At 36.3% G+C, this 24,706-nt stretch overlaps 3 protein-coding genes and 1 pseudogene across 3 annotated transcripts; all 4 read left to right on the plus strand.

Annotated features, from left to right (window-relative positions):
- The first annotated feature begins 366 nt into the window (after positions 1-366).
- On the plus strand, positions 367-3,589 carry LOC133701456 (disease resistance protein RPM1-like). Its single transcript, XM_062125385.1, has one exon. It carries the CDS (start codon positions 662-664, stop codon positions 3,500-3,502), a length of 2,841 nt encoding a protein of 946 aa, XP_061981369.1. The 5' UTR covers positions 367-661; the 3' UTR covers positions 3,503-3,589.
- Positions 3,590-6,790: 3,201 nt separating this feature from the next.
- Positions 6,791-9,810, plus strand: LOC133700455 (disease resistance protein RPM1-like; annotated as a pseudogene).
- Positions 9,811-14,553: 4,743 nt separating this feature from the next.
- Positions 14,554-20,475, plus strand: LOC133701352 (secretory carrier-associated membrane protein 4). Its single transcript, XM_062125241.1, has 12 exons — positions 14,554-14,746; positions 15,468-15,578; positions 15,665-15,727; positions 15,958-15,991; positions 16,103-16,225; positions 17,862-17,924; positions 18,013-18,106; positions 18,454-18,499; positions 18,591-18,658; positions 18,815-18,863; positions 19,956-20,021; positions 20,199-20,475. The coding sequence occupies exons 1-12, from the start codon at positions 14,684-14,686 to the stop codon at positions 20,229-20,231; spliced, it is 813 nt and encodes a 270-aa protein (XP_061981225.1). The 5' UTR covers positions 14,554-14,683; the 3' UTR covers positions 20,232-20,475.
- Positions 20,476-21,584: 1,109 nt separating this feature from the next.
- LOC133701351 (phosphoribulokinase, chloroplastic-like) lies at positions 21,585-24,281 on the plus strand. The gene is made up of 5 exons (XM_062125240.1): positions 21,585-22,468; positions 22,954-23,038; positions 23,135-23,219; positions 23,341-23,585; positions 23,797-24,281. Exons 1-5 carry the CDS (start codon positions 21,918-21,920, stop codon positions 24,046-24,048), a joined length of 1,218 nt encoding a protein of 405 aa, XP_061981224.1. The 5' UTR covers positions 21,585-21,917; the 3' UTR covers positions 24,049-24,281.
- The last annotated feature ends 425 nt before the right edge of the window (positions 24,282-24,706 follow it).

The raw sequence follows: 24,706 nt of genomic DNA on the forward strand, positions 1-24,706 counted from the left end.
TTTCAGCGAGTGAGAGATCATCAATCATTTAACTCTCCTGCGCAAGTAATTTAAGCTTTCTGGACTCTAATTGGTAGAAATGGCCACATACATTTGAGGCTGGCATAACTTTAAGCCAGATTGGAGAATTTCATGGACTTTACAATTTTTGGAAGAGACAATAAAAAACTACAGATCTATATTCCTGCTTACGAAAATTCTGAGTAAACTATGCTCTCAAGCAAATAAGTGACTGGATGGTGTGTAGATAACTGATCACCAGGGATCTTGAATATTTCCTATGACAACCATGGCTAGTTGACCTCATGCGAGAAAAAACTATATAAGCCCAAAGTTGGAGTCTCAGAATCACAGTTCAAACAACCTTCTCTTCAAGTTCCATTCCTTGAGGGGAAAAAAAAAACACAACCAAGCCTGACATTTAACCTGAACCCTGAACAAAACCAGCTCCTTCTAAATTCTTAGTGTCCTGACACATACAACAAAAATCCCATCTCCAGCCTTCTTTTAAGAAATACCCTGCAATACCCATTCCTGTCACAAATCTAATGCATATATTAGAATAGCACTTCGGATACAGTTAATTTTCTGACAAACAGAACCAACTCTATCTTGTAACCAAGCAGATCCCGAACTTCTAGCTATTTAAGCAAGGGATAAAATGGCTGAAGGTTCAGTGAACTTTCTCCTCTCGAAGCTTGCTCAAATTCTCGAAGAAGAGGGCCAGCTTTTGACAGGGGTTCGGACAGAAGCTGAGTATATCAGTGATGAACTGGAGTTCATGAAAGCCTTTTTAAGAGTTGCTGATGCCATGGAAGAGAGGGACCCGAGCCTTGAAGTGTTGGTCAAGAAAGTGAGAGATATTGCTTACGAGATGGAAGATGCTCTTGATGATTTCAAGCTGCGTCTTACACATGATCGCGGACAAAGATTCTTTGCTCCTCTCCTAAGAAGTTTCGACTACTCTGTGAATTTAAGAGCTCGCCATCAAATAGCTTCAAGAATCCGAGCCATCAAATCCAGAGTAATAGGCATCTCAGAAGCACACCGGAGATACCTGATCAGAAATAATATAATGGGGCAAGGCTCAAACTTCAGCAGCATTTCAAGGCTGGAATCTCAAGGGGATGGCCTTCTGCTCGAAGAAGCTGATTTGGTGGGCATTGAAAAACCTAAAAGGCAGTTGATCGAGTGGCTTTTGGAAAGAAAATCAGGACGCGAGGTGGTTTCTGTGGTTGGGATGGGAGGGTTGGGGAAGTCAACCTTGGTGAAAAAGGTCTACGATGATCCAGATGTGAAGAAACAATTCAAGTTCCGAGCTTGGATCACCGTTTCTCAATCTTTCAAGAAAGAGGAACTCCTAAAAGACATTATTCAACAACTCTTTCGTGTTCACAGAAAACCAGGTCCTAAAGGTGTGGATAGCATGGACTATGATAAGCTAAGGACAGTGATCAATAAATTTCTGCAACAGAAGAAGTACCTGATTGTCTTGGATGATGTGTGGCACACATGTACCTGGGGTGCTTTCCAACATGCCTTGCCAAACAACAACTGTGGCAGCCGAATTATGGTCACAACTCGTAATACTGAAGTTGCCTCTACCGCATGTATGGATTTCCCTGACAGAGTATTTCCTTTGGACCCATTATCTCAAGAAGAATCTTGGATTTTGTTCTGCAAAAAGATATTTCAGAACAATACCTGCCCTCCACATTTGAAGAATGTTTCAGAAACAATTCTTGGTAGATGTGAGGGATTGCCACTTGCAATTGTCTCAATCAGTGGTGTCTTGGCAGCAAAAGACAAGAATAAAATAGACGAATGGGAAATGGTCCATCGTAGCCTTGGTGCTGGATTTGAAAACAACGACACACTGATGAGTACGAGAAAAATACTGTCACTGAGTTACAATGACTTGCCTTACTATCTCAAATCTTGCTTGTTGTATTTCAGCATCTTCCCTGCAGGTAATCCAATTGAGCGGATGAAACTTATTCGGCTATGGATAGCTGAAGGATTTGTGGAAGGAAAGGAAGGAATGACATTAGAGGAAGTTGCAGAAGACTACCTGAATGAGCTCATAAAAAGAAGCTTGGTTCGTGTAGCAGAGGCAACCAGTGATGGACGCGTCAAAACATGCCGCATCCATGACCTTCTGCGCGAGATTATGATTACAAAGGCAAAAGACCAAGACTTTGTAGCAATAGCCAAGGAAGAAGGCATGATGTGGTCTGAAAAAGTCCGTCGGGTGTCAATACATAAAGCCGTGCCAAGTATACAACGAAGACATGTTGCCTCTCGACTTCGTTCGGTGCTCATATTTTGGGGGGCAGATTCTTGTCCTGATTCTCCTGCGCCTAATTTGTCGTTCGGTCACCTGAGGTTGCTTAATGTGTTAGATCTGGAAGGAGCACCTCTGAAGGAATTCCCCAGCAAAGTTTCCAGCCTCTTCCTCTTAAAGTATCTAAGTTTGAGGAACACCAATGTCAATTCCATTCCAAGCTCCATTAGCAAGCTTCTGAATCTGGAAACGTTGGATCTAAAACATACTCAAATCTCTGTATTGCCTGTTGAGATTCTGAAGCTCAGAAAACTTCGCCACCTTTTGGTGTATCGTTATGAAATTGATTCTGATGACAGGATTCACATCAAATATGGTTTCCAACCACCGCCTCAAATCGGAGGTCTACAATCCTTACAAAAACTCTGCTTTGTAGAGGCAAATCAAGGCGGTGATCTTCTGCTTGAACTGGGAAGGTTGAATCAGTTGAGACGGTTAGGCATTGTAAAGTTCAGGAAGGAACATGGGAAGGCTCTATGTTCTTCTGTTACAAAGCTGACAGACCTTCGTGCCTTATCCATTACTTCAATCACAGACAGTGAATTCATTGATTTGGAGTACTTATCAAATCCTCCTCGATTTCTTCAGCGATTGTACCTGACAGGACGGTTACAGAGTTTACCAGAGTGGTTGCATTCTTCGGATAGCTTGGTCAAGTTGGTTTTAAAATGGAGTCGGTTAAGTGATGATCCACTGCTATCTCTTCAGCATCTGCCCAATCTACTACACCTCGAGCTTGTACAGGTTTACGATGGGGAGATGCTGTGTTTCCAAGCTAAGGGATTTCAACGGCTCAGGTTCCTGGGCATAAATAAATTAGAGAGTCTCAGAGTGATAACTGTTCAACAAGGAGCAATGCCTTGTCTTGAAAAGCTGATCGTCCAAAGCTGCAAGGAATTGAAAAGGGTGCCATCAGGTATTGAACACCTGACCACGCTGAAGGTATTGGAATTTTTCAATATGCCAAAAGAACTCATCATGACGTTGCAACCCAGTGAAGAGAATGGAGATTATTTGAAGGTTGCACATGTTCCTGATGTTTACTCTACCTACTGGAACAACGGTATATTGGATAACTTCGCTTTATTAACCAAAGAGGATGGAAGTTCTTCCCTGCATAGCCCTAGCGGTAGCAGGCGCGACTATATTTGGAAATAACATGTTTTGATCTGTTATAAGTATTTTTAATTTATCTCTGTGATTGTAAATTAATCATGAATAAGCTTATCTCTTAGTTTGTCTTCCTTCCCTTCGTTCTCTGTTGTTTTCTCTTAATTTGCTGTACGGTTTGCTGTGTAAAATGTGAATATTTCTCGTTAATATTCAAATAATCTGTGTCGATGGAGGAGTGTGGAGCCAGGGTTGATTTTTCTACAACGCTCCTGTATATCATATAAAAAGCTTTCTGACTGCAGCTTTTGAAATAGTCTTTGCCAAGCTTTTATAGCATACTCTGATGGAAATGTTATTTATAAGAGTTAAATTGGTAATATGATTTTTTAAATAGTTTAAAAATAATTCTTTTATTTTTTTATGTGCATTTTAATAATAAAAAAAACTCTTTTAGAAGATCCATTTATATTTAAATATATTTGATATTAATAAAACTATTTGTTGATTGTAACGAAGTAATATAACTCCAATCAAAACCTTTCTTTTACTTAAAAATATATTAAATAAAATTTCAACATTTTTTACCAATATATAAAAATAGTTCTTCAACATAAAAACATTATTTTGCCTCTTCAATATAGCTTTTTCATTAGAGCTGTAAAAATAAAAAATAAAAGCCAAATAATTGTCTCTTTCTTTTGACTTTTTATTGAGCACATCCTTTTGAGATGCCCTAATAAAGAAGCTCAGGGGCCTAATGAGGATCCCTGGCTTCAAGATACAAAACAGTCAGCATGGCACAAATCAATAAGGGTTGCATCCAATTGCCTGTTGAAGTTCGGCAGGACAATAATAACATAAAAATCATTAAAAAAAATAAAAAAAGGTTTAATGAGTAAAGAGAATTGCAAACATAAATTCTGAATTTACAATTTTATTTTTTTAGAAATAAAATATATAGTGACTATCTTTTTAAAAGGTTTGCACGATTTTTTAATATATCAAAAATCTCTATCTTTTTAAAAACAACTAGGAATCTAAAAATATAAAAAAATAAAAAAAAATATGAATTAAAATATAGAATCTAAAAAAATATAGAAAAAATTTAAGTGACTTTAACCCAACATTTTAATTTTTTTTTTTTGGATTAGGACTTAATTGTCATATATGTAAGTTATCATGCAAGGAAGCTTGTGCATGAGCCAAGGTGAATCATCAGCTGCATATCTCTCCAACTCGGTAAAAATATTATTGTGTAATCTCATAGATTTCCCCCATATGATCACGTCTCAAGATTTATTGGGGATGATTGTAAATTTCTCAGTTTCTTAACAAGAAGTGTTCGGGAAAACATAGCTTCGAAGACTGCAGAAACTTCACTATAATTCTTTAGTGGTTTGCCTTCTCCTTCAAAGTTAAAAGGTCAGTGCTGCTGTCTAATTTCCTAGCGTTCTTTAACTAGTAGTCTGCCTTCTCCTTAAAAGGTTAGTGCTGCTGTCTAATTTCCTGGCGTTATTTAACTAGTAGTTTGCCTTCTCCTTCAGAGAAAAGGTTAATGCTGACTAGCCGCTGCGCATGGTTATCCAAAATGATGTTTTAGAAGTCAAATTCACAGGGTTTACTATGTGTTTTTATTCTTTTATTTCCCCCTTTCTTTTCTAAAGAAAGTTAGTATAACCTGATGACTCAAATGCCGAAGGTGGATCCAAAGCTTGCCACGGAGAGAGACAGAGACCCAGAATTAACAAAATCTTGATCTTATCCTTGTTCTGTATTTTTTATTTTTTTTACTCTCGAAAGGATTTGAATCTGACGTGAGTGCTTGCCTAAACAAGAAAAGAAAAGGTATTTTAATATTTACTTGAAGATTCCTTTTACACGTGATTCTGTGTAGTGTAAGAATAGGACACTTGTAAAGCATCTGGTAATGTGAGATAGCATTGAGTCACTGCCTGAAAGCAAGCTCTTTACAAGTGTCCTATTCTTATACTACACAGAATCAGCTATCTAGCAATGGTGTCTCAGCTAGAATGACCCTTTCTGATGTAGTCGGGCGGAGATTGTTTTTTAGGTTAACGTGTGAGTATCTGGATCAGTTTATGAATATTTTGATTAATTTTATGGGTTTTAAAATTAATGATCATATAAGCCTCTAATGGTCATCATATGAGCAACCACAAGGCTCGAACCTGAGATCACAAAGAAAATAAACTTTTTAGTCCCAAATTCTTACCACTGGACTACCACTTAAATGGTTAGTCGAGCGAGAATTTTGAGTTGCGAGATATGAGTATGTAGTAATCAAAATAAATATACGCTGAAGAAAAATTATCTGGATTATTTAGCATATGTAAAGATTCGATAATTTGCATAACAATTCAATAAAAAAATAACCTCTAAAACTAATTTTGATAGTTTTTATGTTTTTCTTTTTTGTTTTTAGATTTTTTTGTAATTTTAAATTTTTGTTTTTGTTTTTGTTTTCTAATTAAGATAGGGTTTTTGACTTATTGAAGGTTTTGTAAATCTTTTCATTAGACAAATTTCATCGTTGTTATTTGTTGTTATTTTTAGAGAGTATAAACTTGTAAATTTGGAATTCACACTTGCGATTCCTTTCATCCTTTTAAAATATTTTTTGTTCTTTGTTGAATTGCTGTCTTTAACTTCTACATTCATCACCTTTATTTCTTGTCCTGAAGTCCTAAACTTATCTTTCGTCTCTTCCTCAATGCATATTCAATAATCACATATTGCCAGTCGTTCTCCACCGAATATTTCTAATAAATATACGCTAAAGCCGATTATAAAATCTTCATGTTGGGCGTCAGATTGTTTGTCTTGGTCAAGTTTTACATTATTAATTTTAAAGCTGCCGAAGTGGCAACCATCCAGAAGGGTAAACATTACCGTGTAGAATTGGACAAGGCCACCTCAGTTCATCACATTCAGGATTCAGCAAAATGGACTTAAGAACCCAGGCGCATCTGATAACAGCAGGGCCTTAAATTTCTGAGAAGAAAATAGCAAATTGTTCATTTCTTTGCTGAAACTAAATGGGAAAAAAGAAAACTAATTTCACGAACCTTTTGAGCTATTGAAATATAGGTATGACTGAAGAGAAGTTACATAGAGCTTGCAAATAGTGAACTTTAGACAACAAGTACAGAAAGAACCCTGCTGATGGTTATTTGGAGTGTCCTACACTTTATAGAAAAGATCTCATTGGTTACTAACAAATTATATTCATAAAGGAAGTGCTCATCCAGATTTAATATATATATATAAACACTATGTAAATAGAGAGTGAACTCTCAGAAACACAAACCAACTCCAACTCTGAACACCAATATTAAACTCCCTAAAGTTTCAGAATCACTTGCTGGAAAACTAAAAAGTAAAACCACCCATGTCTGAAGGCGTGGTAACCTTTTTACTCACGAAGCTTGCAGACTTCCTCGTAGAAAGGGGAAAGAACCTGGCAGGAGTCGAGTGTGAAGTTGAGTATATCAGTGATGAACTAGAGTTCATGACAGCCTTCCTAAGACTTGGAGATACGATGGAAGACAGTGATCCCGTGTTAAAATGTTTGGTCAAGAAAGTGAGAGATGCAGCTTATGACACGGAGGATGCTCTTGATAATTTCAGCCTATCCTATGCTAGTGATCGTGGGCACGGTATTTTTTCCTGTTTCAGGAAAATTGCTTGCTCTATTAAGGATAAAAGAGCTCGGCGGCGAATTGCTTCAAAAATCCAAAGCATCAAATCTCGAGTCATCAGTATCTCAGAGTCACATCGGAGATACTGCAACAAGAATAATATAATGATTCAAGGATCAAGCTCCAACAGCATCCCCAGGTTGGAATGTCAAAGGGATGCCCTTTTAATAGAAGAAGCTGATCTGGTGGGCATTGAAAAACCCAAAAAGCAATTGATTGAGTGGCTTCTTGGAAGCAAAACAGGACGTGAAGTGATTTCTGTGGTCGGAATGGGAGGCTTGGGAAAATCAACCTTGGTGAAAAGGGTCTATGATGATTCAAACGTGAAGAAACACTTCAAGTTCCGTGCTTGGGTAACTGTGTCTCAATCTTTTAAGAGAGAAGACCTCTTAAAAGACATGATTCAACAGCTCTTCCGTGTCCATAGAAAACCAGATCCAAAAGGTGTGAACAGCATGGACTACAATAAGCTAAGAAGTGTCATCCATGAATTCCTTCAACAGAAGAAATACCTGATAGTCTTGGATGATGTATGGCACCCAAGTGCTTGGCATGCTTTCCAGCATGCGTTGCCAAACAACATCTGTGGCAGCCGAATATTGGTCACCACAAGAAATACTGAAGTTGCCTCTACCTCATGCATGGATTCCCCTGACAAAGTCTACCCTTAAATCCGTTGTCTCAAGAAGAATCATGGACTTTGTTCTGTAAAAAGATATTTCAGAATAATATTTGCCCTCCGCATTTGAAGAGTGTTTCAGAAACAATTCTGGATAGATGTGAGGGCTTGCCGCTTGCAATTGTGGCAATTAGTGGTGTTCTGGCAACAAAGGACAAGAGCAGAATAGACGAGTGGGAAATGGTACATCGTAGCCTTGGTGCTGGATTAGAAGAAAATGACATGCTGATGAGTGCAAGAAAAATACTGTCACTCAGTTACAACGATTTGCCTTACTATCTTAAATCTTGCTTGTTGTATTTCAGCATCTTCCCTGTGGGTAACCGAATCAAGCGTATGACGCTTATTCGATTGTGGATAGCTGAAGGATTTGTCAAAGGCAAAGAAGGAATGACAGTAGAGGAAGTAGCACAAGACTACCTGAATGAGCTCATGAAGAGAAGCTTGGTTCAAGTGGTGAAGACAACCACTGATGGACGGGTCAAAACATGCCGCATCCATGACCTCCTGCGCGAGATTATGATTGCAATGGCAAAAGACCAGGACTTTGTAGCAATCGCCAGGGAAGAAGGCATTACATGGCCAGAAAAGGTACGCCGTGTGTCAATCCATAATGCCATGCCAAATAAACAACGAAGACAAGTTGCCTCTCGACTTCGTTCTTTGCTTACATTCTGGGTGGCAGATTGTAATTATGAGTCTCCTGTACGCAAATTGTTTTCTGGTCGTCTCAGGCTGCTTCATGTGTTGGATCTGGAAGGCGCACCTCTAAAGGAATTTCCCAAAGAAATTGTCAGTCTCTTCCTCTTAAAATACTTAAGTTTGAGGAATACCAAAGTGAATTTTATTCCGAGTACTATTAGCCAGCTTAAGAATCTTGAGACGTTAGATATGAAACGTGCTCTAGTCTCTGAATTGCCTGCTGAGATTCGGAAGCTCCAGAAACTTTGTTACCTCTTGGTGTATCGTTTTGAAATTGATTCTGATGACCGGATCCCCACCAAATACGGTTTCAAGGCCCCGGGTCAAATTGGACGTCTACAATCCTTACAAAAGCTTTGCTTCGTAGAGGCAAATCAAGGCAGGAATCTTATGTTCGAACTGGGAAGACTGAAACAGTTGAGAAAGTTAGGAATTGTAAAGTTGAAGAAAAAACATGGGAAGGCTCTCTGTTCTTCTGTTGAAAGGCTGACGAATCTCCGTGCCTTGTCTGCTACTTCTATCACAGAAAATGAGATTATTGATCTGGCCTACGTAGCATCGCCTCCTCAATATCTTCAACGATTGTACTTGGGAGGACGTATGGAGAAACTACCAGACTGGATATCTTCACTGGACAGCTTGGTCAGGTTGGTTTTAAAATGGAGTCAGTTGAATGACGACCCCCTTCTATCTCTTCAACATTTACCCAACCTAGTACATCTTGAATTAGTACAGGTGTACAATGGAGAGCTCTTGTGTTTTCAAGCCAAGGGATTTCAGCGACTCAAGTTCTTGGGGTTAAATAAACTAGAAAGGCTCCGGATGATAACTGTAGAGCGGGGAGCAATGCCCTGTCTAGAAAAGCTGATAGTCCAGAGCTGCAAATCACTGCGGAGGGTGCCATCAGGCATTGAGAACTTGAGTACGCTGAAAGTACTGGAATTCTTCGACATGCCAAAAGAACTAGTCATGACTCTGCATCCTAATGGAGAAGATGGAGATTACTTGAAGGTTGCACATGTGCCTGATGTCTACTCTACGTACTGGAATAATGGTAATTGGGATATCTTCTCTTCACTGGGTGCCAAATTAGAAGACAAACACTCTGCCCAGCTTACTCCTAGAATGATCAAACGCAATTATACTTGGAAATAATGTGTGATTACTATTTACTCATCAAATACTGTCTGGTCTATATGGATCAATGTATATATATATAAATCATGAACAAGCTTATGTTTATGTTCCATCTCTCTTGCTCTCCAGTATCTTCTTTGGTGCGCAGTGTAATCAGTTGTCTTAACGCTTAACTAATTATGCTCCCTCGGAAAGGGGATCGAGCATCGATAGTGTAAATAATTGCATATCGCAGATTCAATTCCTACCTGGTGTGGATCAAGATTCAAGTGGAATTTTCTTCAACGACGACTGGGCAAACTACCAGGAAGGACCATCAATGGTCCTTCATTGATAATAATAGTAATGATTAAAAAGAAAACTAAAACCTCTTTGAAAAGTGCTTTAGATCTGTACTCTTTTCACTGTTCACTGGAATATGTTTTCGTTTCTCTACCCAGAAAATTTTAACACGGGCTTACAAGGGCATTAAAATTTACGTTATTCATTTGTTATTATCAAACTAAATGGAAATAAACAAATATTTTCTCATCTTAATTACATAATAAAAAGAATTAGAAAGGAAAAAAAAACCCTGTTCCTTTATCCATAGCTATTGAGTAGACACAATTAGTGACATTTGTCTAAAAATCTCAAAAACAAAACAAAAAAAAAAGGTGAAAAGTAATGTCTTTGTGTCCAAAAACGAGAACAAAAAACGTTGTAGTACCACGTATATTCAATTTGAGAGTCAATTAACAGAGACTTAAACCCCATGGGAAAAGTACAGAAATTTAACAAAAACCTAAAGTTCATGGGAAATGTACAGTAAAAATATCTTGATTCAATGTGGATTAGAATACTAAAATTGATGTTTTGCCCAACTAAAAAACTAAGTTATCAATCAATTAGATATTTTCACACGGACCACTAATCATTTTAGAATTAATTAGAGATAACTCGATTTTTTTAAAATATATATATATATATAATTATTTACTTCTCTTTTTTTAAAAATTATTTAACTTGGGTCTAGAAGCTTTTTCTATATTTATTTTTTATAACATGGTGAAATGATTTAATTATCTTTATAATCAAAATTTCCATGACTTGCTATTAATGGCTTATTTGTACTTTTATTTAGGTTTTTTTTTATTATTATTTGATTCTCAAGACAATTTGATATTTTGATATATATACAAAAAGCAATATTTATCCACTAGTTTTTAAGTGTAATTACGCACACAATATAGTGCAAAAGGCAATATTTAACTAATTAAACAAAGCTTTATTTGTGGTTTGAATAAAAAAATAACCCTGAAAGTAATACTAAATCATTTCTTAAAAACCATGTTTGATTTTACATTTTAAAAATATTTAAAAAAAATTAATTTTTTTTATTTTTTTCTTATACTTTAAAAAATAACATACGAGAAGATAAATAAGAAATTATAGATATTGCATTAAAGATTCATAGTAAGTGCGCATGATGTGGATTTTCGTCGGTAGGATCGACTGTAGAGCAAGTTACTCGCTGAAAGCAAGCAGCGTCAGCATAAATTAGGCTCACTTGGAGAAGGCTATTTTGTTAGGTAGGTTTTAGCTACGTATCCATGGTATCTCAGCTTGAAAGCATATTCAAGTATAAAAGGGCTAAACGACAAGCTGCCTTGAACCCTTTTGATTTCCTGTCCTGAAGTTCCCATCTTATCTCTAAGCTTTCCTTGAATAATCATATACTGCTCATCGTTTTCCACCCATTTTTCTAACATATTAGATTCTAGAATCTTAACGTTGGTGTCAAACCATTTGGCCTGGTCAAGTTTTAGATTAATTTAAAGATGGCTGGTTATATATTGACAAAGCAAAACTTTAAATTGAATGATGCTCTTCCACCGGTATTTAAGAAGATTTTTGAAGATTTTTTTAAAAATTTAATCCGAGGAACTAATCCAGTTTGTTCGTACGAGTACCTTCAAGTTAAAATAATAATAATCCAACCTAACTAGCTTCTTGTACAGAGATGATGATTGTTTCTGGTTTCAACATCTGCAAGGTGATATCAGCAAAGGAGTAGATAAATGCCCACAGGGACCTCTCCTAGATTGCCTGGATGAGGTCATCTTGTGGGGTCCGCTTTATCTCCCTCCCTTGTGCCTCGGTACAGTCTGACTAGCAGGTGATATATTCTTCGAACAAGATGGTAAATTTTCATTTTCTTAACAGGAATTGCAGGGGAAGAAAGAAAAATTAGTTTCATGAACTTCTTGGAACCATTAAATAATTAGTCTACAATGCGTACCTGAGCAGTGAGCCTTTCATACCTGAAAAGTAAGAGGATTTGCCTTTTCAGATAAGAACTAATGTGCTACGTACTTGGCAGATTGACGACGGGATCGATAGAATTTCACAGAGCTTGCAAATAATAGAACTACGTAGACAACAACTACAGAATATCTTTGCTGATGGTGATTTGGATTGGCGTGCACTCTCAAGCAAAGAACTCGTTGGCTAGTAAAATATTATATTCATAAAGGAAGAGCTCCTACTCGTATCTATGCGGTGGCATTATACAAGTAGAGAGCGAACTCTCAAGAATCACAGAACAGCCACAACTTCAAACACCAATGTTACGCTCCCTGAAGTTACTGAAACACTTCCTGGAACAATGAAAGAGCCATGTCTGAAGGGATAGTGACCTTCTTGCTCACGAAGCTTGGAAACTTCCTCCTAGAGAGGGGGAAACAATTGGAAACAATGAAGAATGAAGCTGAGCATGTTAGTGATGAACTTGCGTTCAATATGAAAGCCTTCCTGAGACTTGCAGATGCAATGGAGGAAAGTGATTCTGCACTCAAATTGCTGGTCAAGAAAGTAAAAGATGTAGCTTATGACACAGAGGACGCACTTGATGAACTGATCAGGCTATGCCTTGCCAATGATAATGAGCATGGAGTTATTTCCTGCTTCAGGAAAATTTGTCTCTCTGTTAAGGTCCTTAAGGATGCTAGAGCTCGGCGTCGAGTTGCTTCAAAAATTCAAGGCATCATCAGTATATCAGAGTCACATCGGAGATACTGCAATAAAAATAACATAATGGTTCATGGTTCAAGTTCCAACAGCATCAACTTCGATGGAATGTCATAGGGATGCCCTTCTACTTGAAGAAGCTGTTCAAAAAGCAAAAAGCAGAGCGATTGAGCGGCTTCTTGGGACCAAATCTGGACGTGAAGTGGTTTCAGTGGTGGGCATGGGAGGATCGGGGAACACGACCTTGGTTAAAAGGGTCTACGAGGATAAAAGTTAATTTTCAGGAAAATTTGAAAACAGCCACATAGTTTCATCGTTATTTTCACTCTGGTCCATTAACTTTTTAATCATGTCCTTCATCAATAAATTAAAAGTAATTAACCTTCAGTTTTATCATTTAAAAAATATTATTTTAATATATTTTTGAATAAAAAACATTTTAAAAAACAACTATCAGATCACAAAACCAAATACTACCTTAATGTTTTGTTAATATCCTCATGTAAAATTGCATTAAAAATACTGATCTTTTTACCACGATTTAGACACCATTTGAATCGTTTTAATACGTTGATTTTAAAAATAATTTTTAAAAAATAAAAAGATATTATTTTAATATATTTTAACATGAAAAATACTTTGAAAAGCAATTACAACCATATTATCAAACAAGCTTTTAGTTACAAGAAAAAAAATATTAAAAGTTTTTGAAAATTATAGTTATGATATTAATTTGTGAAATTCCGGTAGGTTTGAACCCGTGAGTGCAGGTAAAACTTGGGCAAAGATTTAGCGCATGATGAGTCATTATTTACAATTTAGTCTTTTTACATCCAACATTTCAATTGAGTCCACGTTTCTACATTAAGCAATCCTGCTCTAGCCTATCAATTATTAATTAATGTTTACTCATATCAATTGCTTTGCTTGTGTATTATTTAATTAAATTATAATATTTTAAGATTTCTCAATATATTTTTTATGAACAAGTTTAAATGTTTATTAAATAAATAAGTTTGGATTTAAAATAATTTTATATAAATTTTGATAGTCATAAATAATTTATTTATTTAATTTTTAAACCAAGCTGATAACTCAAGAAAAAATCAAGGACATAAATTGAATTATTTTTCAATAATAATCATTGAAATATTTTTCACCTAAAATTATAATAATTATGAACCATTTTTAATTTGGCTTGTTTATTTTAATTATATATATGGTATTAGTATTCATTAAATCAAAATTATGTAAATTTTTTAGAAAAAAACATTTTTAAAAAACCAAATGACTTAAAAAATGTTCATGTTTGTTATCAGCATGAGGTGATCATTTTCAGTTTGATTCAGTTTTTATAAAAAAATAACCAAAATTAGTTTTTTCAAAAATCGAAACCGGTTCAAATCAACCAGTTTTGGTTATTTTGGGAAAAAATCGGTTCAAATTAATTTTTTTCTCAGTTTTTTTCGGGCTGACTCTGTTTTTTCTGGTTTTTTTATTTAGATTCGGTTCAATTTTTTCAGTTTTAGACTTATAAAACCAAAATCGAACCAATCGGTTTTTTTAAAATTCTAATTAGTTTAATCGGTTTTTTGAATTTTTTACTTACCTTTAGTTATCATAGCTGAAATGATTTTTAATTTTTTTAAAAAATTAATTTATTTTTAGTATTATAAATTTTTTTTAATGTATTGATATTAAAAATAATTTTTTTAAAATAAAAAAATTAATTATTATATATTTTAAATAAAAATACTTTAAAAAATATCTTATATTATTTTAAAAAGAAAACGAAAAGAAAAAAGAAAAGAAAAATAACGAAAGTGTGTTTATCACTTTTTAAGAAGCATCTGAACACCACTATACTTCAGAACAGCGAGTGTGTTTTTCTCTCAGAAAAAACACACGCAAACCCACTTTCTCTCTCCAAATTCAAACGTCCTGTTTGGCAAATTAGGGATCTGAAAGAGGTCAAGAAATATGAGCCGATACAACAGCGACCCTAACCCATTCGATGAAGAAGAAGAAGTGAATCCCTTCTCGGTAATTTTCCTTCCTTTCCTTGTTTTCTCGTTTCGGCCCCTTTCCAGATCTACTTCCTCCTCGTTTTTAAGTGGTTTAGTTTTGCTATATTTCGTTTTATGCGAGGGTAGTTTGAGCAATTCTTGTTTATTTGTCTGGATCTGATATGGAAACTTTTCTTTGTTTAAATGATGGAAGGGAGCAAGTACACATTTTGTTCGATTTATTTATTTATTTATTTATTTATTTTTCAATTTTAAATTATGTTATACACTGAACTGAGTAATCGAACATGTAATGTTTTTTGCTTAATTGAAAAAGAAAGCCTTAGTGTGATTGCTGGTCGGTTGTGAATGTTAAATTGTTATCAGAGTGGACTAATTGTTGACTAAATTGCGAGTAGAGTAAAACTTATTTGATGAGAATAATAGGTTAGGAAGTAGGCAAGTTATGGGGTCCAATTGTTGCAACATGGGTGAAGTCAGGCTTAGTCAAAGACTGGTCATCCCTGGTTTGACCATCAATTGTTAACTGGGTTCTGTTAAAGTAGTCAAATATGCACTCGCAAGCTTTCAGATTTTGAAATTAGCTGAAGTTCAACCCTGGTTAAATTTTGGATCATGGAACTGGTTCTGAAAAAAAATTAGTTTATGATGCCATTATCTTTCTTTTAATTTATATTTTTTTCCTGCCAATTTGGTTTATTGTGGTTCATTGTGTTACTTGCTTGGGGTTTTAACAGAAGGGCGCGGTTGCTCCGGCATCAAAGGCACGCATTCCTCCTTTGGGACATGAAGCTATGGGATTTGGGCACAATGATGCAACAGTTGACATTCCACTTGATACAATGAATGTAATGAAATTTGTGGTTTCCCTGCTTACAAGTACACTTGAGTTGGCTGATTTTTGAACTGTATGATTTCTGTATTGAATGTGCAGGATTCAAAGAAAAAGGGGAAAGACCTCGCATCTTGGGAAGCAGATCTTAAAAGGAGGGAAAAGGTTATCTTTTTCATCCCATGGTTAAATACTTCTATATGCAAGTGCAGTACTTGGTTTATGTTATTCTAAAACATGGCTTCCTATCGTGTATAATTGAGCATGGATATTAACTGATTTTGAGTTGCTTATTTTTCTAAACCTGCTTTTATTCGTGTCTCATGTAGTAAGAAATAGTATACATTGATTTTAAGCTCGGTCAGAGGTTTTACTCATGACTTTTTCATCATCAGGAAATCAAAAGGAGGGAAGATGCTGTTGCTAAAAGCAAGGACTACAACCTACAGAATTTTTTGCTTCTAGAATCATATATTTATGGATTTGTAGAACGCTTATTGCTAACTCAATTTTTCTTTTCCATTTTACATGGTATTTCAGCTGGCATTACCCCGAATGATAAAAATTGGCCACCTTTTTTCCCTATCATCCATCATGATATAGCAAATGAAATACCCATCCATGCCCAAAGGATACAGTATTTGGCTTTTGCCAGTTGGTTAGGTAGGAGATCGTTTTGTGTTATCAATTTTTTTTAAAATTTCCTATGTTGCAAATTTGATCGCATGCTTTCTTCTTTGAGTCCAAGTAACTTTTGATGCTATTCAAACCAACAGAGATATTGTTTTCAGTTGACCGCTAGGGTAGGTCAGCATTTGGTTCTTCAGCCAAGTTACACCACAGATTTTCTATTCTAATGTAATGGAATGGCAAGCAAATTCATAATAGTAGGGACTGTATTCTGTAGAAGCATTGGTGCAATTCTCATATAGCATTTGATTAACACCAACTGCCTTTCTCCGTCTCTCTTTTTGTCCTTTGTGCAGAGTCCTTGATTTCCTGCTTTACTTTCCCTACCTTGTAGTTCTTTACCTTCCATTTCAGTTTTAAAGACTTGCTTTGCCTCGGGGGTTTGTGGATGAGGAAACCTAGTCTCTACCATTATGCATGAGAACATGTCCTTACCCTGTTGCTTTGCCCTTCAAACAGTGCTATTGTTTACTGAAATAACTTTAATGTTTATAGATAGAAAGATGATCTGGGGATTTCAATTTCATGGATGAGATTGGGAGGAGCACCTTTTGAAGTTTTAGTGCTGGGTTTGTTTTTAAATATTATAATGTGGAGTTATGCACCTAAAATCATTCTTAAATATAGTTGCTGCGCTCATTAGAACATTTTGTATATAGAATCACAAGATATTTTATGAGTAGCTGCTAAATCTGAAGACGAGAAACTAAATATGATTACGAAAATCAAATGAAGCAGTTTAGCTTAAGAAGTTTTTGTGATTGGATTTTGGGTCTTAGTTTAGATCAATTGATTTCTTCACTTGAATTAGTCTCCTGTAGTCCCTTACTGTTTCAATGTGTTCTAACCTAACACTAAAATCATGCAAGTCACTTTATCACCTGGAGCTTTATTGTCAACCTGCACCATTGATATTAGAGGATTCATAGTATCTTTCTAGATCTCCCATTTATCTTTGTGCTTTCATATCTTGTTTTCCTACTTGTCTTTGCTCCATTATAGACTTACTCGGTACAATGCTTCTGCAGCACCTTTGTCAAAATTTTCTTTACTGTGTTTTCATGCAGAATATTGTTAGCACAATCCTGTATTAGATTTTTTTTCTCTGGGAAACCATAAATTGGGGATAAATTGTTATAGATGTCAATTAGAAAGGTGTGGGAGTACTCTGTGAAATGTTTTGGTGAAGGTTTAATGTTTAAATTCAGATTCTTGGTTGATCTCCTTCCTTTGCAATAAATATTTCGGTAATGGTTCACTAACTTATTCTATCTATGATCCTGGATTTAACCAGTTTTTCATGTGAACATATAATTCAGTCTTTACCTTAAGTTAAATTTAATAATGAAAATTACTCATGTCATTTCTTTTTCTATGCAAATATGGGCTGCTTTTCCTGTTTCTGTATCTTCTGCACTTCTTATCTTCAAATCTATTTATTAAGATTTGTCATTTTATATCAAGGAAATGGATACAACTCTAGTGAAAATTACTTGTACCATTTCTTTTTCTTTGCTCACTTACTGCTAAATTCTTGTTATTCTTTTATGAGTTTCTCACTTACTATTAAGCAGCAAATCTTAATCTTCTTTTGGTGCCCTGATTTCAGGTATTGTCCTTTGTCTTGTCTTCAATGTAATTGCTGTGACAGTATGTTGGATTAGAGGCGGAGGTAAGCTCTTCTCCTAATCACATTAGCAACAATTTGTCTAAGAGATGTAAAGCAATTTGAGTTATCTCACACGATTCATGGTATGCAGGTGTCAAAATCTTTTTCCTTGCCATAATCTATGCGCTGATGGGATGTCCACTTTCATATGTCTTGTGGTACAGACCTCTCTATCGAGCAATGAGGCAAGTATTTGTTAATGCCTTCATATTTATTTGATTTGAAGCTTTCCAGAATTTGGATGAGGTGCTCATGGCTGCCAAACCAACTTTTTAAATCTGTTTTTGTATATGAGGAGAAAACAGAAGATTGCGAACTTACTATATGCTGAAAACTTGAGTAATTATCCACTTAATTCTTAAAGTGAACTCTAGAGTTTAACTGAGTCAAAACATCAAAATTTTCTACATTGATTACTACAGTGTACTGGTGGTAAGTAAACACATGGTTGCTTCATGTATAATTGAACTAAAGATTAAGGGATTGGTGCTCTCATGGTTGTTAAAATGTTCCTTTGTTTTTAAACTTGCAGGACGGATAGCGCATTGAAGTTTAGCTGGTTTTTCGTGTTCTACCTGGTTAGTTTCAACTACCAACCATGACTATATAATTCATCATTGTAATTACTGTATTTTTTTAAACCAACTGATATATGAATTTGGTGCCCAGATTCATATTGGTTTCTGTATATTTGCTGCTATTGCTCCTCCAATTGTCTTCCATGGGAAGTCTTTGACGTAAGTTCTTGTAGTTCTCAAATTTGATTTCATGCCATGCTATCACACTTAGTTTAGAATATAAAATTTAAATTGACGAGCTTTCTTACAATATTGATTTTGATATCACAACTTTTGTTCTGAATGCTAAGCTTTGAACGTTGTTATCAATTGCAGGGGCATCCTTCCAGCAGTTGATGTCTTCTCTGACCATGTGTTGGTTGGGGTAAGTTCAACAGTCTTGGCATCTCTCATTTATTTTATTTGTTTTACAAACAACTCGCCATGAACATTTCAGAGTATTGGGAGGCACTTTGTCTTCTGGAATGTCAAATTTTGCTCGTACATAATCTCTTTAGTCCACAACACGACAAGTGTGTGATAGAATTTCTCTTTCCACTATTATGATTCCTGACCCTCAAAATATGTATGACACTTTTAATTTATCATTTCAGTAAATTTACCATCCTTCTCCATATATTTGACAGAGTGCTGTGTTTATGTCTTGAAGAAGCTAAAGCATCTTGATAGAATTTTTTTTGTCTAATTTTTACAAGAATGCCAATCAGGTGTTGAAGAAGGGATGCTTCAATAGTTAAAAATTACCCGTTTGTGCACCAAGTCCCATGGGGCCTCCTTATGGATTGGAGAAATTGCAAATTGGCTTAGTTCTCTTATTTCTCCATTCTTGGTTGTCAGTATTTATAGTAATTTTTGCTTGAGAGCTAGCTGATCTGGTTCAACTTCTCTCATGGGTAATTTTCTAGAAGTTCTAGGCCCTTTTGGTTTTTACCTATCAACCTTAAATGACTGAAGTAGAAGAGAAGGATGGATGGATGGATGGATGATGCATTGATACTCCCCCTTGAGTATGTGATGTTAAATGGGCATATATCTATGGTAAAATGAATTATGAGAGAAGCAATTGAAGGTGTTTTCCTTCCTAAAGTGCCAGAGAACTAAGGATGTGTTACTGCGCTGTGATAAATGCTTAAAAGCATCAACTCTTATGTGGAATTAATTCCAGGAAGCAGTGTAAAAAGTTATGATCTTGTATTGGTGTAATCAATTACCAGTGGTATAGGTATGGGAGGCAAATGATGGATTATACCTAATTAACTGTTGTGTTTTTCTTCTTCTTCTTAATATATTTTGCATCCTATGATCTTTCCTTAAAGATTATCAAGACATGATATGCATGGAGATGATCCAGTCATGGTGTATGATATATTTTGTTTCTGATATGATATCAGATTGTTTTCATTCTTCCATTCACAAGTGTCAAAACACTGTCTTGAAATAATGCTCTTCTGTGCAGATTTTCTACTTAGTAGGGTTTGGCCTGTTTTGCTTAGAGTCACTTCTCAGCTTGTGGGTCCTTCAGGTAAGATTCTTCATCTTTACTAAAGTCAGCATTTGTTTACTGTTATCCCCCCAGCCCCAGTAGAATATTTGTCCCGCATGTGCTGAGAGTTGGATTTAAAGCAACCATACCCCTTTTTTATATCGTTTACTTTTTTTTGTGACCTTGGATTCCTGCTCTCCTTTTCTCCCTCTGCAGAAAATCTATATGTACTTCAGGGGGAACAAGTGAGAGATAATGTAGGGTTGGAACTCGGATACAGTTTTTCAAGTGTTGCTGCTTCTCACTTCTCTGGGTGGTTTGGTAGATTCCTCTTTCTATTATTATATATATGTTCATTTCTTCTTCCTTTTTTTTTTTTTTTTGTGAGTAACATATTCCAAACCCAGGGAGCATTATATTCCAAAAATTACTGATATATATTGTGTTCAGCGTCAATATGGAAAGAAGAAATGTCTCTTGTTTTGATAAATAAGCCAATAGCACTAGTTGAAACAGGGTTCCATTTTAGTTAGTTGTTTTGATAATGGTATGCTAGCTGCGGGAAGGCTGGATTGCTGGAATGGCAAAGTGGGAATAGCAGCCCATGGTGTTGTGAGTTGCGTTGAAGCCCAGTGAGCAAGTTGTCAGAAGAGACGTGGATATTGCCAGTGCATTCCTGTTGGGGAAATCAGCAGTTAAAATAATCCCATCCAATGGGCTTAGCACACGCCTGCAGTGTGTCTCTAGACATTTATTTTAGTTGGGTCTGTCTTGAACCAGCCTCCAACAAAAGTATTAGTAGTCGCAACACGGATCCGCCGACAGGGATGAGAACTTCGTTTTTGCTTCTGATTGAGTGGGATCGTTAATTGTTTATGAAAAAGTGCGTTGCTTTGTGTTTTAAAATAATGTTTTTTTTATTTTTCAAGATTTGTAAAAAAAAAATAGTTTAAAAACGAGGAAGCAGCCTCTCCAAGGCTGTTCAAGAATCTACATGTGATTTCAGTATCTCATGGAAGAAGCAACATGGTAATAGCTAACCACAAAAGCATTTACACAGTAATCTTTCATGAATTAATTCAGAAAAAAAATAATCTCTCAAGCTTTACTAGCACTCGGGACTCGGCTAAAGTTTCTATTTTCCTCGGGGGTTCAAAGGAAATTCGTTTGAAATAGTGAACTCGAGACTGTTAAAGTTTCAAGTTTTTTCTTATTTTCTTGTCTTTTTCAAGGGAGTGTTTTGAAGAATGGGGTCCGAAGCATTGCTAGCAATAACAATAGAGCTATATTTCGTCTTTTATTGTTATTTCCGTCGGCCTCCCGCTTCCAGGCATAAAAGTACATTCCGAGACTAAATTCCGTGCTATGTATTGGCTTCCATATCTCCTCCAGTCCACACCCCCAAAACCCTCATCTTCAACCATCCACCATCCTGATGCCACGTGGCATGGCAAATATCCAAACCGCAAGAAATGACCACCAAGCTTCTCCATGCCTTTGTTTATCGCAAATGCCATCCCCTCATCAACATGTTCAGTAGACTACAAATATCTGGTATAGTTTTCGGAACTATAAACAATTCCAAATGACAATCTTACTCATGGACATTAAATTATTCCCGTCCATGTCCCCCTCCATCCCTGCCTTAGTATTACCTCCAGCTTTGTCAAAAACAAGGGGTAGTCACAGAAAAACATAAACAAGACACGTCAGCATCCCATCACCAGCCAAAACAGTTTTTTTCTTTCCCATACAAACTGCTATCTGTTTTTCTTTTCTTCAACCTTTTCCTCCACTCATTTGTTTTCCCAACTTTTCCTTTGATATAATCAAAGGAAAAGCGTCCACAAACCCATTACATGCCACCCTTTCAAAACTAGCTGAAAATATCAGAACTCAGCTCACCACCATCTCTTCCGCTCTCAAGCTAAGGAAATGGCAGTTTGCACGGTATACACTACGCAGTCCCTCAATTCAACTTGCTCAATCTCCACCCCAACAAAAACCCACTTGGGGTTTAACCAAAGACATGTAGTGTTCTATAGCACTAACAAGAAAACAACCAAGAGGGCTAGCAGTGCTGTGATAACCTGCTCAGCTGACACACAAACTGTTGTGATTGGCCTAGCAGCAGACTCTGGGTGTGGTAAGAGTACCTTCATGAGGAGGTTAACAAGTGTTTTTGGAGGTGCAGCAGAGCCACCAAGAGGTGGCAATCCTGACTCGAACACACTCATAAGCGACACTACAACTGTAATATGTTTAGACGATTATCACTCACTTGATAGGACTGGAAGGAAAGAGAAGGGTGTCACTGCGCTTGATCCAAGAGCCAACAACTTTGATCTCATGTACGAGCAAGTAAAGGCTATCAAAGATGGGACTGCTGTTGAGAAACCAATTTACAATCATGTTACAGGTCTCTTGGATCCTCCTGAGCTTATTAAGCCTCCTAAGATTCTTGTCATTGAAGGTTTGCATCCAATGTAAGTAAGACTACAGCTTCGAATTTCCTTTCTTTACTTGTATTTTTTATGATAATGCATATGCTTAACTGTCTTTCTTTCTGTCTGCCTATCTGTCTCTGTCTTTCTTTCTTTCCCTCACTCCCTCTTTACCGCACACGTGTTGGTGAAATCTCGGAATCATCTTTCACTCCCCCCCCCCCAATCCAATTTTTAATGAAGCCGAGGATTCCATCAACTGAATTTGTTATTTTCTGCATCTGTAATTAATTAATCATTTTTTTCCAGAAAACTTAATGTATCGTATAATATTTATACATGAAGGCATAAAGACACAATGTATATCACATATTAAATACAGATCAATTTTTCAAGCAAAAAAGCATACCTGGAGAAAATAAGAATACCACATGTTTTGAGGATATTTTTGTTTTTTCAACAATCTATTGAGTAAGATCTGTATGCAAGAGCTTGGACTGATTGTCACCATCTATACAAACATGTAGGTATGACCAACGTGTGAGGGACCTCTTGGACTTCAGTATCTACTTGGACATTAGCAACGAGGTTAAATTTGCATGGAAAATTCAGGTAACTACCTCTATAAATCCATCTTTCCAACTTCTTTATATCAGTGGCCACCATTTATCCATTTCTTGTGAGCTAAAGATGTCGTACTGATTGTAGAGGGACATGGCTGAGCGAGGACACAGTCTTGAAAGCATTAAAGCTAGTATTGAAGCACGCAAGCCGGATTTTGATGCTTATATTGGTAGTTCCTTCAAACTCGTAAAAGATTATATTACCAATTGTTAATATACATCTGCTTGTTTATCAGCCTAAAACGTCTATCCAAATGCATGATTATTTCAATTTTTTTTCTCACTTTGCAGATCCACAAAAGCAATATGCCGATGCTGTCATTGAAGTGCTGCCAACCCAACTCATTCCGGACGACAACGAGGGGAAGGTTTTAAGAGTTAAGCTGATCATGAAAGAAGGGGTGGAATTTTTCAGCCCTGTCTACTTGTTTGATGAAGGCTCTTCTATTTCATGGATCCCGTGTGGTAGGAAGCTCACCTGCTCTTACCCTGGCATCAAATTCTCCTATGGGCCCGACGCTTACTACGGCCATGAGGTATCTGGTCTAAAGTTCTAAATATGCTTTAGATTTGACCTGTTTAAGAATATGCTGGAGAAGTAAGAATCTTTCGGAATTGATTTTTTAGTTATAATGATGCAGGAAGGGATCCATAGATTCTTTCTTTGGTCTGAGAAAACAATGAGCTCAATTTCTACAGTTTAATATTTTTGTTACTTATACTCTGTTTTGTTTTGTTCGTTCTCAGGTGTCTGTACTGGAAATGGATGGGCAATTTGACAGATTAGATGAGCTCATCTATGTCGAAAGCCATCTAAGTAACATCTCTACCAAGTTCTATGGGGAAGTCACCCAGCAGATGTTGAAGCATGCTGATTTCCCCGGCAGCAACAACGGAACAGGTCTCTTCCAGACAATCGTCGGATTGAAAATAAGAGACCTCTTCGAGCAAATTGTTGCCAGCAGGGCCAAAACCCCAGTTGAAGCCACAAAAGCCTAATTTACATATTGAACAAGGCACTCATTCTCAAAACCCTCTTTGAGTTTATCTTTTTCAACGTCCTCTTGTGCTTCAGTTCAGTGATAGGTTGGTCCTCATAAGAATGAGATGTTGAGAACACTCTGTATCTATTTGGTGTTATATTTCTATGGAGATCTGTATAATATAGAGAATCAAAAACAGATGAAATTCATTTCAGAAACTTCATAGAAGATCAGAACCTTTTGGCATTATTTTCTCTCAAGTTCCTGCACTGCTTTTTCCTTCTTGCATCACCTATTTAGCCACTAATATTGGTGATTTGCTTGTGCTCTATTTTCTTCTTGGAACATGAATGGCCTAATTAAAATGCATGATTTTTATCTTTCCCTTCAATGTGCAAAGGAAATGCAAGAGAACAGGAAGTCAAGTGACATGGCGTAAAGTTTGCAAGTAACATTGGCCTTCTCTTTTTGAGCATGTATACTGATTTAGTTTGATTTCCCAAAGACAGTAAAAAAAAGTCGTCTTGGTTGAGATTCGACAATCGAATCTCTGTAGGGCATGATTGCCTTTTCGGAGACAGCATTTATACATTGTTGTTGCGTTTCTGTAGGGAAGCAATCGAATGCAGAGCCACCTTTAACACGATTGCCTATTCAGGGAGATTAAGTGAAAG

The sequence above is a fragment of the Populus nigra genome, chromosome 8, assembly GCF_951802175.1.
Source record: "Populus nigra chromosome 8, ddPopNigr1.1, whole genome shotgun sequence".
Taxonomy (NCBI): domain Eukaryota; kingdom Viridiplantae; phylum Streptophyta; class Magnoliopsida; order Malpighiales; family Salicaceae; genus Populus; species Populus nigra.

What these genes read in the sequence shown, in the direction of transcription:
- LOC133701456 (XM_062125385.1), top strand. Translation starts at nt 662, where the DNA reads ATGGCTGAAGGTTCAGTGAACTTTCTCCTCTCGAAGCTTGCTCAAATT.
- LOC133701352 (XM_062125241.1), top strand. Translation starts at nt 14,684, where the DNA reads ATGAGCCGATACAACAGCGACCCTAACCCATTCGATGAAGAAGAAGAA. An exon ending in TTCCACTTGATACAATGAAT is followed by an intron (nt 15,579 to 15,664) that starts GTAATGAAATTT and finishes TTGAATGTGCAG; the next exon opens with GATTCAAAGAAAAAGGGGAA. An exon ending in TTCCATGGGAAGTCTTTGAC is followed by an intron (nt 18,659 to 18,814) that starts GTAAGTTCTTGT and finishes TATCAATTGCAG; the next exon opens with GGGCATCCTTCCAGCAGTTG.
- LOC133701351 (XM_062125240.1), top strand. Translation starts at nt 21,918, where the DNA reads ATGGCAGTTTGCACGGTATACACTACGCAGTCCCTCAATTCAACTTGC. An exon ending in ATTGAAGGTTTGCATCCAAT is followed by an intron (nt 22,469 to 22,953) that starts GTAAGTAAGACT and finishes ACAAACATGTAG; the next exon opens with GTATGACCAACGTGTGAGGG. An exon ending in AATTTGCATGGAAAATTCAG is followed by an intron (nt 23,039 to 23,134) that starts GTAACTACCTCT and finishes TACTGATTGTAG; the next exon opens with AGGGACATGGCTGAGCGAGG.